Source organism: Branchiostoma floridae, chromosome 13 (assembly GCF_000003815.2).
Source record: "Branchiostoma floridae strain S238N-H82 chromosome 13, Bfl_VNyyK, whole genome shotgun sequence".
Lineage (NCBI taxonomy): Eukaryota > Metazoa > Chordata > Leptocardii > Amphioxiformes > Branchiostomatidae > Branchiostoma > Branchiostoma floridae.
The window spans coordinates 18,444,419-18,456,994 of NC_049991.1; the positions used below are offsets into that span (position 1 = coordinate 18,444,419).

Below are 12,576 nucleotides of genomic sequence, written 5' to 3' on the forward strand. Positions count from 1 at the left end.
TACCATTATTTGTCTGTCTTTTTTCTTTTGTCAGCTGCAATTAGCCTTCGGGCAAGAATTTGCAATAAACAACTCTGAGCTTTTGGCGTTGTGGTTTGCACGTTAGATTTGTGATCAGGCTGCCCGGGTTCGGCTTGGGATCGAATCCCGGGAGTTGGGATGTTGTTTCTTTCTGTTCTATAATGTATACGCTATAATACGCTTTAATAAGTTTTTTATTGGTCTCAAAGGACCTGTGTGAAGGAGACACGTTAGTAGATTATTGATTGCTACGACTCTGCGCCACACATGACGCGTTTTCACAGTGTACACGATGCAATTATCTCACAACTCCAGCACAGAGTCCTTAATGCGACAGCTTCTGTAAGGCCATGTTGATTTGATTATATGGATTACATCCTCTGGGAACCCCAAAACTGATGCGAGCATGCGAATAATAATAAAAAAGATTGGCTAAAAAACATTGCATTCATTATGAAATGTACAGGTAAGTGGTCTAGAAGGTTGAACAAATGAACAAATACAGAGTATTGATGCCAGTATATATCCTAATAATATGTTACTTTTGTTTTCACATCTTCTTTGGCCTTGGACATTTGTATACGTTTTCGGATATCTATATTTTTCATCACATCATATATTTGCTCCTTTTGTAGCTTCTCTTCTTCCGTTTCGAGGCTACCAACCTCAACTTGCTGAAGACCTTTGTAGCCTATATAGTCATTTTTCACTTGAGTGAAGTGAGGAAAGTCGTGTAAAGTATCTTTCCCAAGGGCACAAGATCGGTGACACGGCGGAGTTCGAACTCAGGACCTTCTGGACCTGAGTCAAACGTGCTGCTGATTGCGCCACGCGGTCCCACAGCTGATTTAAAGCATGGTTCCAAAACTTTTTTTTTGTAAACGGCGAACATTGAAGCGCGCGCGTATGTCACCCATACAATCAACTCAACAAGGCCTAATTGAGGATCTATCTTCGTAGGTCCCTTTGCTTCAATCACACAGCCAGCTGTTACAACAAACTTGAGATAATTCCCCCGCCCGCCTCACTGTCATGCTTTGAATAGACCGACTGACGCAACAGGAGGACCCGGCGCCCACATCTACAGGTGGTAATGACAAGTGTGGATGTCTCCACCGGTGTAACATGCTGCTGTGAAGCAACTGACGGAGTGGGATCCGCTCATTCTGAAAGTACCGAAGGCACAGACTACCTCCTTCAGAGGTAATCTACAGTTCCAGGGCCCGATGGTTTGGAATGAACTTTCTACTGAACAGCGACAAAGGACTACTGTAACAGCTTTTAAAAACGGACTGAGACAGTACTATTAGCAGCCGGCAGGACATACAATTGTATATTGCTACCTTTTTTTCCATATTAATTTTAGTGTATTTCGAAATCATGTTGTATGTACTATGTGTATGTATGCATATGTGCCCAGTGGCACTTGACAAGCAGGCAGTAGCCTGAGAGTGTTTTTCCTGGTTAAATAGATAAATAAAAATGAAATGAAATAACAAGCGCTGCTTCAGAACAATGTAGTACGAGGGACACTGACATTGACGTGACTTGTATCATCAACAAGCTCCTAACTTTTGTGCTGTTTTGTGACTATGTGGTTGACAGTGACATGCTTTCTTTATGTCTGTTTTGTCCCATGTTCATTAAATCTCTTTTTACTCCTCTCATGATTTTCTGGTAACATATCTAGAAACCGTCCGGATGTGTGCCTGATCGCCCCGCGGCAACAAGAAACTAGTGGTCATCAGCGGATCCGGACGGAGGAAGAACTCCTTCCTGCAATTTCATTTTTCCTGTTAATTCGGAAATAGTGCCATTATGTATGATGATTCTGATATTTCCGGCTTATTGGATGACTCTTATTTTTGCCTTTTATCTTCTATCGGAAGGTACAGTAACTTCGGACGTAAATTTGAGAGTTTGACATCGTTTCGGTGCGGTGTCTGTTGTTTAAAAAGTAACGTTTGCGTTTTGGCTAATGATAAATGAGAGTGGTGGCGTTTGGAAACTTTCCGTTCAGGAGCTAATTTTGCATCGTCTTTGCATTATTTACACCATGAATCTTAGCCGGTAAAAACAGAAAAGGCTTGTTATGAATATAACGTTCCATATTGTTACATTCTAAGTAGGGTACCGTAACTTCGGCATACAAGTACCTCTGCCTCTCTTGGACTTGTTGTTGGAACGATTTTGAGAAAACAGATGGAATTTGTTGTCAACTTACTTCAGCTTCCCTCTGGTACACATAGAGGATAAAAAAACGGTTAAACAACCCATCAAACATCTCTTAGCGTGCAAAGCGGGTCAAAGGATCGTATTTTTTTCTTCTTCAAAGATTACGAAAATACGTCAAGTACGACATTTGGTCGTTCATTTTTCTGATATCACGAAGAAACTCGTATGAATCCGTCTTCTCCTGAGGCTAAATCTATGTATCTTCTTTCACAAAGCTCCATGACTCTCCGTGTTGAAAGAAGATACAAGCTATAGTGCTTGAAATAGAGTCTTTTTTCCGCCTGATGTTGATGATTAAGACTTTCCGGGTGATGACGAACATACGTACATCACACCCTCAGGCACAACATGCGGCACTTTATCGAATCAGGAAGACATAACCACACTCCTCTAGAGCAAAGAATATGCCAATTTTGTAGTTTAGGTAAAGTGGAAGATGAAGCACATTTTACTATGGATTGTCTTTTGTATGATTGCGATAGGAGCTATTTATTTGACTATGTGTTAAGTAAATATCCCCACTTTAGATTCTTGAATAGTAAAGAGAAATTTATATTCCTGACAGCTCTTGATAAACCAACTATGACCAACCATACAGCTAGCTACATTTATGCAATTACCTAAAAAGGGAGAGGAAGTCGAATGTCATAGAATAGAATTGACGCATATCTGCATATATAGATGTGTATGTTTGTTTCCATTGTTACATATACTACTACTAGTACGTGGTTCTTAACATGTGACCTGTACTTAGCCCAGCAGGGCAAAAATGTGCAATAAAGGTATTCATTCATTCATTCACTAAGACTTTCCGGGCGATGACGAACACACGTACATCACGCCCCCCCCCCTCCCTTGCAGGCGCAACACGCAGCACTTTGTGAAATCTGATGAAAGAACCTCTTAAAAAAGGCCCGTGTGAAGTACCTAGTGCGAATCAAATTGCGTGGACCGTATTCGACTAATTAGAATGAGGCTTGTTTGCCTGCTCGACTTCATAATAAGGTTGTTAACGTCACCAAATAGTTATCATATTTCCCGATAGGGCGAGCCTAATGGTGAAGTATTGTGTGCGAATATAGCTTGACAAAGAGCAATTACTGGGAGGGAAACATCCCGCATTTTCTGGAAAATGTTGCCTTTCTAGCGTTTGCGAAGCCGGTGTGTAAAGGTGGGGTCACACATGCGTATATATATTCAAGTCCGTTTGAGGTGCGTATAACGCTCTTAGTCTCTACCAGGCTCCACAGGTCGCGGGAAAATAGCACAAATTGGACAAATATAGATACATAACATGCCAGATGAGTTAGCTGACCGAGAAGTATAGTTAGCGACCCAGCTAACTCGTCTTTCATGTTACCTGTTTACGTTTGTCCAATTTCTATCATTTTTACAACGACCTGTGGAGCCTGGTGGAGGCAAATACTCCAATGCGCGCCTCATACGGACTTAAATATATACGCAGGTGTGACCCCACCTTTACGCCGAAGGATTCATCAACGTTCTTGTATGTGTTGTCTATGTTTCTCCCTTTATGCGTTTCAGTACTATTAGTCTAAAAAAATGCACACAAATTTGTCATACATGTACATAAAAGAATGTGGGGGTGGGGTGGGGTGAAATATAGAAGATTGCTACCTAAGATGATTTAGTCTAACTAAAACAACGTAAAAAAATATGTAGAGGTAAACCACGGTCATTTGTTTGATTTTATCATGAAAATCGTACGTATACCACCTTAAAAGGACACTTGTCAGAAAAACGAAGAAGACTACCATGATGACGACTACTACGTTTTGGCCGCAGGTAGGACGGTTATGTTGGGGGTTTTGCCTGAAGCTTCCGCCACTTATATCACACAGAATGGGCCCCCACGTACATGTGTAGGAGGAAGAATAAGAACTCTAATGGAATTTAAAAACAAGACTTTTTATCCTTGAAATAAGCTAGTGACGACATGCAGCCAATAGAAAGAAACAACCTTGTCAAACTCAATCCATATTTCATTATATTTATAACAGATCCATAAGGTATGTATTATTATGATTATTATTATCATCGAATGGAGAATTCTTTACTACGCCATTCCATTTGTTGCGGTCCTTCCTGGCATTGCCGCGTCCTCGTCCTTGACACTCTACACCAGTGTCCCACATTGAAGCTTCTGTAAAACTTTGTTTTCCGAGACACAATTTTCCTCATAGAATGAAAGTTTATTTGTGTTGGTAGACTACATTGTATAGAAACACTTTACATCTAACACTGCAATTAATACTATTGGGACTTACCCTTCTAAGTTTTCCTCGTGTCTTCAATGGAAAGTAAGACGTTCCCGGTCAACTATGAGTGCACCTACTAAATAGTTAATTTAGGGAGATTATTAGTTTAGGGAGAACATAATATAAAATATACTACAATGCTAAACTTTCTTTCAACACAATTGAGTACACGGATCACATTTTCAACGACCACTGTCGCCTTCTTGAGGATCAAATACAAAATAATACAAAATGAAACATGCAACTGGGTGAATCTCTAACGAGTCATACGTGCCTGATAGCACCCGCTGTCTTTCATCAGTAAAGGTGGGCTCCCACTGCACTCGCGTCACGCTTGCGTCGCTTCGGGGTTCGTTCATTGTGTCACTGTTGTGTTATTTTCGCCGATTTTCTGTTGCGCTCCCACTGACATGCGTCACTGTTGCGTTTCTAGACTAAATGGACAGGTTATCGGAAGTCGCAGCGTTGTCAATGTATGAAAAATCACTGTAAAATGATGAAAATGCCTAAAAATGAGATTTGTAATGAAATTATTTCCCTTGTGATGATGCTTATGCTTATGAATGTTACTTATGTTATGTTATGTAATAACCTTGAAAGACTTTTACAGTAAAAGAAGTAACCCAAATGAATGGACACGAACCATATACCACATTTTACTCCATCGCTTATGTGTTTTGCAACAAGTATGTGTAATGGTGTGTGTTAATTTTCATATTTCACAAATGAAAAATCTTGATATTTCCTACGTTTTAATAGGAAATAGACAAAATATAACCGTGATACTGTTTAAGGCATGTTGGCGTCACTGTTGTGTCACTGTTGTGTTACTCTTGGGTCACTGTTGTAACTAAAAAACTTCTGTAAAATGATATCCAAAATGTATCCAAAATAGCTTTTCAATAATAAAATGATGTTTACTTTTGATACTTGGTGCAAAATAGACAAAATATAATCTTGATACTGTTGAAGACATGTTGGCGTCACTATTGTGTCACTGTTGTGTTACTCTTGGGTCACTGTTGTGTCACTCTTGGGTCACTGTTGGGGCATCTTGCCACTTGCGTTATTTTTTAACTTCCAAAAAAACGTCGCGCTTGCTTGTGTCACCTGTAGGTTTGCTTGTGTCACCTCTAGGTTCGCTCGCGTCACCTCTAGGTGCCGCGGGGTTACGTCTGCGTTGTCGAACCCCGAAGCGACGCAAGCGTGACGCGAGTGCAGTGGGAGCCCACCTTAATCGAGATTGAGTCGAAAGGAAAATGTAACTGGTAAGTTTCTCGATGCTTGTCTTCTTTACCGGCCTCTCTGGTGGCATTGGCGTAATTTGTTGGGGGAGGGGGGGGGGGGGGTCTGAGGGTTGGTGATTCATGATTTTAAACCGGGAATACGCCGGGAAAGGAAACATACCGGGAAAGGAAAAATGCCGGGAAACGAATATATGCCGGGAAGATTGTACTCGCCCTACTGGGGGCGCCAATGCCACCAGAGAGGCCGGTGAAAGAGGCTACAATGGAAGCTCCTACATACACGCAGCCACCGGTATAACGTCCCCAACCTCCAGTAGTTTTACCACATTACTGCATTACTTAGGTGTGAGTATGAAGTACGTACTTATGAAGTACGGAAACATGGGTTCTTTCAGTCTGTAAAGTTTTTAATCTACACTCTACTTCTCAATACGTGAGACATAAATCTAATCAACGAAGCACTGCAATTCCATTCAGTCGCCTTGTCCAAGCTTCCATAGAGGTTATTATTGCCTCCCCCCCCCCCCCATTGTATTCTGGTAGCTCTCCAGCTGGGTACGTGCGCACATTTACATCGAATGACGCCAGTGACTTAGGTCGTAAGAAACAGATTATAGACGTTAGACGGACGTTCTCCCATAAACCCACCCTCCTTTCAACGTCGCAAAACCCACATATTACAGAAAAAGTGGTATCTGTCGTCTTCCACTGTCTCAGTCAAACCCAATAAGTTACATCTTTAACTTGTTTTAGTTAAACTAGAGTAGTCGATTACTATACTGTTTACCATTATTTGTATGTCTTTTTTGTCACTTGCAATTAGCCCTCGGGCAAGAAGTTGCAATAAAACTCATGTATGATAACTGGCCGAATTCTACACGATGTAGTTGTCTGAGCGGGTTACATATGTTGCACTGGATCTCATATGACGTCGTAGTTTTGTTGACTACAGAGTGTCGTTGCCAGGACTGTTATACAAGTGGTTCCCTGACACAGTTCGTGTTTGCAGATGACAGATCATACCCTACTTTAAACGCTAATAAGAAATAAACATTGAAATCCGTAGTTTCAAGTAGGCAGTAGGTGATATACACCTAGACATCCCAGCATTGTATTCCAGAATAAAGTTTATGAAAGAGCTCATCAAGACAAAAAGAATGCTCTTAAAATGGAGCCGATGGTTTGTGCGGTTGCTAAGATAAGGCTCTGCAAGTATTACCAAATAAGCCGCGGCTTTCCTGCGACTTTCCTCAGCTCAATGGAAAGTCTTTTCCGTTGTTGTTTTGCAAAGTGTTCCCCTGAAATAGAGCGTTTACGCCGACATTCTGGCTTGTTTCGACTACTCAAGGGAGTTACTTTTCAGAAAAGTCAATCTTAAGGTTTCTTAACTTTTTTTCAAGGTATATTACTCAAGCGTAGGAGCCTAAGTGGTAGAACTGATTGAGATGTCTATGATTAGAAACATCATTAGAAACGTACCACAGATCCAGCGGTTTGTCATTTCACTAAGCGCACATTACTCAGTGCGACGTCAACGTTCATCCATTTTCTTACTTATGATAAAACGAGCAGCAATCGTCGTGTTTGACATCGTCATTAGCGGCCAGTGGGGGCGTAAGCTCACTCTGAAAAGGGCAATCAATCACGCACAGACGTCTGACGACAAGCTGTGGTATATAAAGGTGCTTGTGTAAGGACCTGGACACGGCTGAAGTGGGACAAGCGATGGCGAAGATGCCTGTCCGCTGCTTCATCTGTCTGACGGTCCTGATGACAGTCGGTCTGTCCTCCGCCGTTGTGGTTGTCACAGGGGTGAGTTCTTCTTAACTTTTCTACGACATATTTTCCTTCCTACCTACCTATTCCATTTAGCTCCCTTTCATGGAGAATAGGGCACTGACGAACTTCCTTCAGTCCTTCCTATCTTCGGATAATTCCATCTGATCTCATGCCAGGTCTTCATCTCCCCTTCTACAGTCCTCCTTCAGGTCTCTAGAGGCCTGCCTCCGTTGTACATTTTTTTCAGCTCTTATGTTTTGCTGTTTTCTGATTGTGCGTCATCAGTTATCGATTGTACACGGTTAGCCGTCTAATCTAGACTTATAGATAGTAATCTCCGAGCAGATTCTACGGTAGCATAAGATAGTATCAAAAGCTGTCAGAGGAGTGAAGCCGGCCTAGGAGCGTGTATGCGACCGTTTGACACCCTTTGGCCGGCTATGCTCCTTGGCCATCTTTGATACTATCTTATGGCTCCGTAGGATCTGCTTGGAGATTAGACCTATAGCTCATTTTTAACCTATTGTCTCTGGACAAGAGCATATGGACTGCTCGAATCGCGGATTGCTGAGCACTGCTTATTCAACTCGACGATCACCAGAAAGAGGCATTCGGCTTATAGAGTTTACCCTTCCTTTTGCCTAAAAAAGTATTTTCATCGACTTACCATACTTTTCAGACCAAAGACTGTAGATTTTACCCAAAAACGAGCAATTCTTTTTTCACAGCAAAAAAAAAATACTCATAAAACAGCAGACAATAAGCAAAAATCGCAACTGACGCAAGTCTGGCGATTAGTTTTATTGTTCGTTTAACATAAGACCTTTGTCATTGACGAAATATTAACAGCCGAAAATGCAAGGGCGATGATTTTTTCACGATTAAACAATATAAATATATTTTTATATATATATATATATATATACCATACGACAATAAACGTTTTGAGTTGGTGAAATAACCACAAAACCGCTGCTTTATCATATCATTATTTTTTCACCATTTAGCACGGCTCCAGTCTATTTGATTACGTTTCTGCGCTGTACTTTTTTTTCGCCATGAAAGAAAATCATAGCTCATTGTTGTCCAAAGTCTACATGGTTCTGTCTAAGATGTATGGTTGATGAAGGAAAATATTTTCTATTCAGACAAGTGTAAGGGGAGAATAATAAACTCTTTAGGGCGAATGCGTCTTTATTGTCCAATGCTCAGAAATCTGGGTCATTGGTAATCACATAGTCTCTTGTCGAAGCAGACAGTGGTTACACCCCCTTTCTGCTAGGACGGCGCTCTCGCCGCGCTCTCTCTGCGACCTAAAATTTGACATATTGCTCAACGAATTGCATAGAAGGGAAACTAATCTTTGTACACTTTGTTTGTTTTGTTGTCTCCTCAGTTTCACTTTTATATGTTGTATGATATATCCAATGTGAAAGGAAAGGGAACACATATCCTATACCTATTTAGGTCGTAGTGAGAGCGCAGCGCGATCGCCGTCCAGTGGAAAGGGGGCCTTGGAAATAAGCTGTACCTGTACAATCTGTATTACCGACTTAAAGGTGGTATCTTACTGCACTTGGAGAACCGGTGTGGCACTGTGGGGTTTGTTCACTGTGGCACTGTTGTGTTATCTTCCCCGATTTTTAAAACAATTTAGATATTGCATAATACGTAAAAGTATGACAACAAGAAGACAACAAAACACACAAAACTTGAAAAACAGGAAAAATCGTTCTTCATCTTTGAAATTTGTTGAGTAATGTTTCCAAACCCGCAGTGCCGCACCGGCACCCTAAGTGCAGTGAGATGCCACCTATAGAAATAAGCTATACCTGTACAATCTGTACTACCCACTTAGCACAGCAGGTATTAATGCTTTGCTGTCAGTGAGGGCGGTTTGATGGTTGGGGTAGTCACGAATGTCGACAATACTGTATAAACCCTTTTTGTCGACTAGAGGCTGTAACTACTGCGCTATCAAAACATTTCACAGATCGCTCAAAGACGTCAATAGACTTAAGGTGGTATCTCACTGCACTTGCGGTACCGGTGCGGCACAGCGGGGTCAGAAAATAACGCAACGAATTTCAGACATTCAAAAAACGAATTTTGTTACGTCTTGTGTATTTTGCTGTCTTCTAAGTCACATGTTTACGTATGACGCAATATTTGAATTATGAAATTGTGTGTTTTGTTGTATTCATATCATACTTTTGCACCGTGCATCATTTTTCAATTCTCTCTCGGGGCTCGCTGTCTACTGTAGAAGAGGGGTAAAAGTAGGGAAATATAAGATTTGTTACAGAATGACACAACTCTTGGGCGCTGCTGGGATTTCTTTGTTTGTTTGTTTGTTTGTTTGTATTGCGGTCCCGGTAAACAACCTCACCAGGCGTAACACAACAGATTTGTACTGTACCTGCTGCATATCCGGACAGATTAATGTAATCCTCTCACACCGGTAAGGACCCCTACTCTTTTCGATAAGTGCAATGGGTTCTTTAACGTGCTCGAGTTGTGGCCTTCCTCAATCATGGGACTTCCATTTAACGTTTTGTATGAAGGTGCACTCTCACTGCACTTGCGTCAAGCTTGCGTCACTACAGGGATCGTTTACTGCGTTATTGTTTTTACAATTTCTCCGATTTTTTAGATATTCCTTAACACGTAAAAGTATGACTTAGAAGACGACAAAATACACAAAAAGTAAGAAAATTTGTTCTTCATCTCTGAAATTTGTTGAGTATCTTTCGAACTCCGCAGTGACGCAAGCTTGACACAAGTGCAGTGAGAGTGCACCTTGAGGGACATGTGATGATGAGCCAAGAAACAGAAACACACACGCGCGCGCGCAAAACTATCAACCAAACGCAAACTCCAATACCCTCCCGTGTAATCATACAGATAGCTTTGATATATAACAGGATGTCAGCTGACACGTGTGGCAATGCTGTTAAGCTCCTAGTCCTCGCGTTTCAAAGCCCTGTGTGCGGGCGGTCCAATTTTGCAGACGTCAGAAAAATTGCGAGCACTGCTAAGATAGAAACTAGACACAGAGGACGGTTTATGCTGCTCATTAGATTCGTTTTGACCTTTCACAAATGAGCTTTTCAGATCTATCAGGAGCCTTGGAGTGCAATTTTCGAGATGCTCAGCTGTATGAGAAGAACAATCTTTTGTATAGCAGAAGCTATCTGATGTTAAAGAAAGTGGAATGACAGCATCTATATCCATACACGACGTCGTTTCATACGCAGCGATAACGTCCTTTTTCTCTACACTTCATAAGTGTCAGAAATGAAATCAAATCTCTCAACGAATATACTGCATATTCAGGCCACCGATGAACATTTTATATTCATAATTCTCTCCTCTATAACATCTTACTCCACCCTGACAGCTGTATAAGAACAACTGACAAAAAGTTCAGAAAGGAAAATCACTGTATTGTCTAGAAATAAATGTATAATGATTGTACATCAAGGCATATTCATCATTCAGCATATATATCAGAGAGTGAATAGGTTGCTTAGAGCCACAAGTGTCCTGTTGGAGTGTTGATTAGCTCTTTGAGGATTTCTTTGAACAGTTTGAGAATGACCGAGTTATGAAGCGGCACCGTGAATGGATGTAACTAACCAATAATAAGCAGGCAATGAAAGCAGTTAATGGACCAAATTAAGTCACAAATCATCCGAATAGAATTATAAACAAATGATAATCAAACCTAGGCAGGCTTGCATGACGTCATAAGCGAAGAAGGTACACGTGTGCCAAAGCCCTTCACGTCAATGAATGTCGCTAATTGGCCCCTATTCACTGTCTAAGTTTCACTTGTGTGGTACCAACGCACGGGTAGGGAAACGCGAGTGGGTTGAATATGTTTTATAGGCAAATCCATAGGTACTTTGGTCAGCCTAGATGGAAAGAATTTCAAGTTTCATATCATAAAAATATATATAAGAGTTACTGGGAGTGTTTGGTGGCTTGGTATTCAATCATATTCTACAAAAAAAAACAGACAAACAAACGAACAAACAAGCAAAGAACCTGATTTCTAGGTATGCAAGAGTGACCCAAAGTGCTTACCTACAGCACAAGTACGAAGAGATCGTCTTAATGGCCCATAGAGTCACGAAGATGTATATTGGAAACTGACGAAAACTAGTGGATGACGTCTGACCGTTTCCATTCCAAAATCATATCCAGTTGCTTGATTAATTTTTTGGCATATCTTAGAACCTGGATCTCTGACCTTCATCGACGTGAATAACCCGTCTGTTTTGCTCCAGGTCTGCAAGAGTGACTCGGAGTGCATGGCTGCCAAAGGAGACGGGTCTTGCTGCGCCGCCATGAGCCCCGACCCGCTGTTCCGCGGGGTGCCGGTGTGTAAGATGACAGGTTTGTTTGTTTGTTTGTTTATTTGTTTATTTTCAAACGCCTGGGTAGCCTATTCAGTTTAGAGAAACTGGTTTTCAATAGGGCCCAGTATTTACATACAAGGAAATAAAAGCATGTTACAAAGAAAATAAATAAACATTACACTTCGGAACATATAAATACAAATGAAACATTGAAACGGCTGACAAATCAAAATCACATTCCTTAAATCCGATCCAGGTCAGGAGAAGGAGCCGTGTCACGTGGCCTCTAACGTGCTGCCCTACCCTCTGCCCAGTCCCCGGATCTTCTGGCGCTGTCCCTGCGGCCCGGGGCTGCGCTGCGTCGCGCCCAGAGGCGGGAAGGTCGGCCGCTGCAAGAGGGAGAGTCAGGCCTTCAGCGGGGGGCTGGACGGAGAGGATCTGGTGGTTTAAATAGAACAGGTTCATTGTAAATTCAAGCCTGCAGGCTAATTGCAAAAGAACATCAATTAACGATAGTTTACAAGCATTAACTTCAATGAAATATAGAACTGAAACAGACAATCAAGATTAAACTATGTTCCTAGTCTAGTCAATCATTCGAACGCTTTACCTAGAATAGACGACATTCGAACGCCGTTCGATGTGTTCGAA

The 12,576-nt window shown here is 41.5% G+C and overlaps 1 protein-coding gene across 1 annotated transcript; it reads left to right on the plus strand.

Moving 5' to 3' along the window:
• Window positions 1-7,271: 7,271 nt before the first annotated feature.
• On the plus strand, window positions 7,272-12,403 carry LOC118429655 (toxin MIT1-like). Its single transcript, XM_035840236.1, has 3 exons — window positions 7,272-7,594; window positions 11,854-11,962; window positions 12,182-12,403. The coding sequence occupies exons 1-3, from the start codon at window positions 7,508-7,510 to the stop codon at window positions 12,373-12,375; spliced, it is 390 nt and encodes a 129-aa protein (XP_035696129.1). The 5' UTR covers window positions 7,272-7,507; the 3' UTR covers window positions 12,376-12,403.
• Window positions 12,404-12,576: the final 173 nt, after the last annotated feature.

Coding starts and splice junctions, on each gene's coding strand:
- LOC118429655 (XM_035840236.1), top strand. CDS start 7,508: ATGGCGAAGATGCCTGTCCGCTGCTTCATCTGTCTGACGGTCCTGATG. Junction 7,595..11,853: donor CCGTTGTGGTTGTCACAGGG/GTGAGTTCTTCT, acceptor GTTTTGCTCCAG/GTCTGCAAGAGTGACTCGGA. Junction 11,963..12,181: donor GCCGGTGTGTAAGATGACAG/GTTTGTTTGTTT, acceptor AATCCGATCCAG/GTCAGGAGAAGGAGCCGTGT.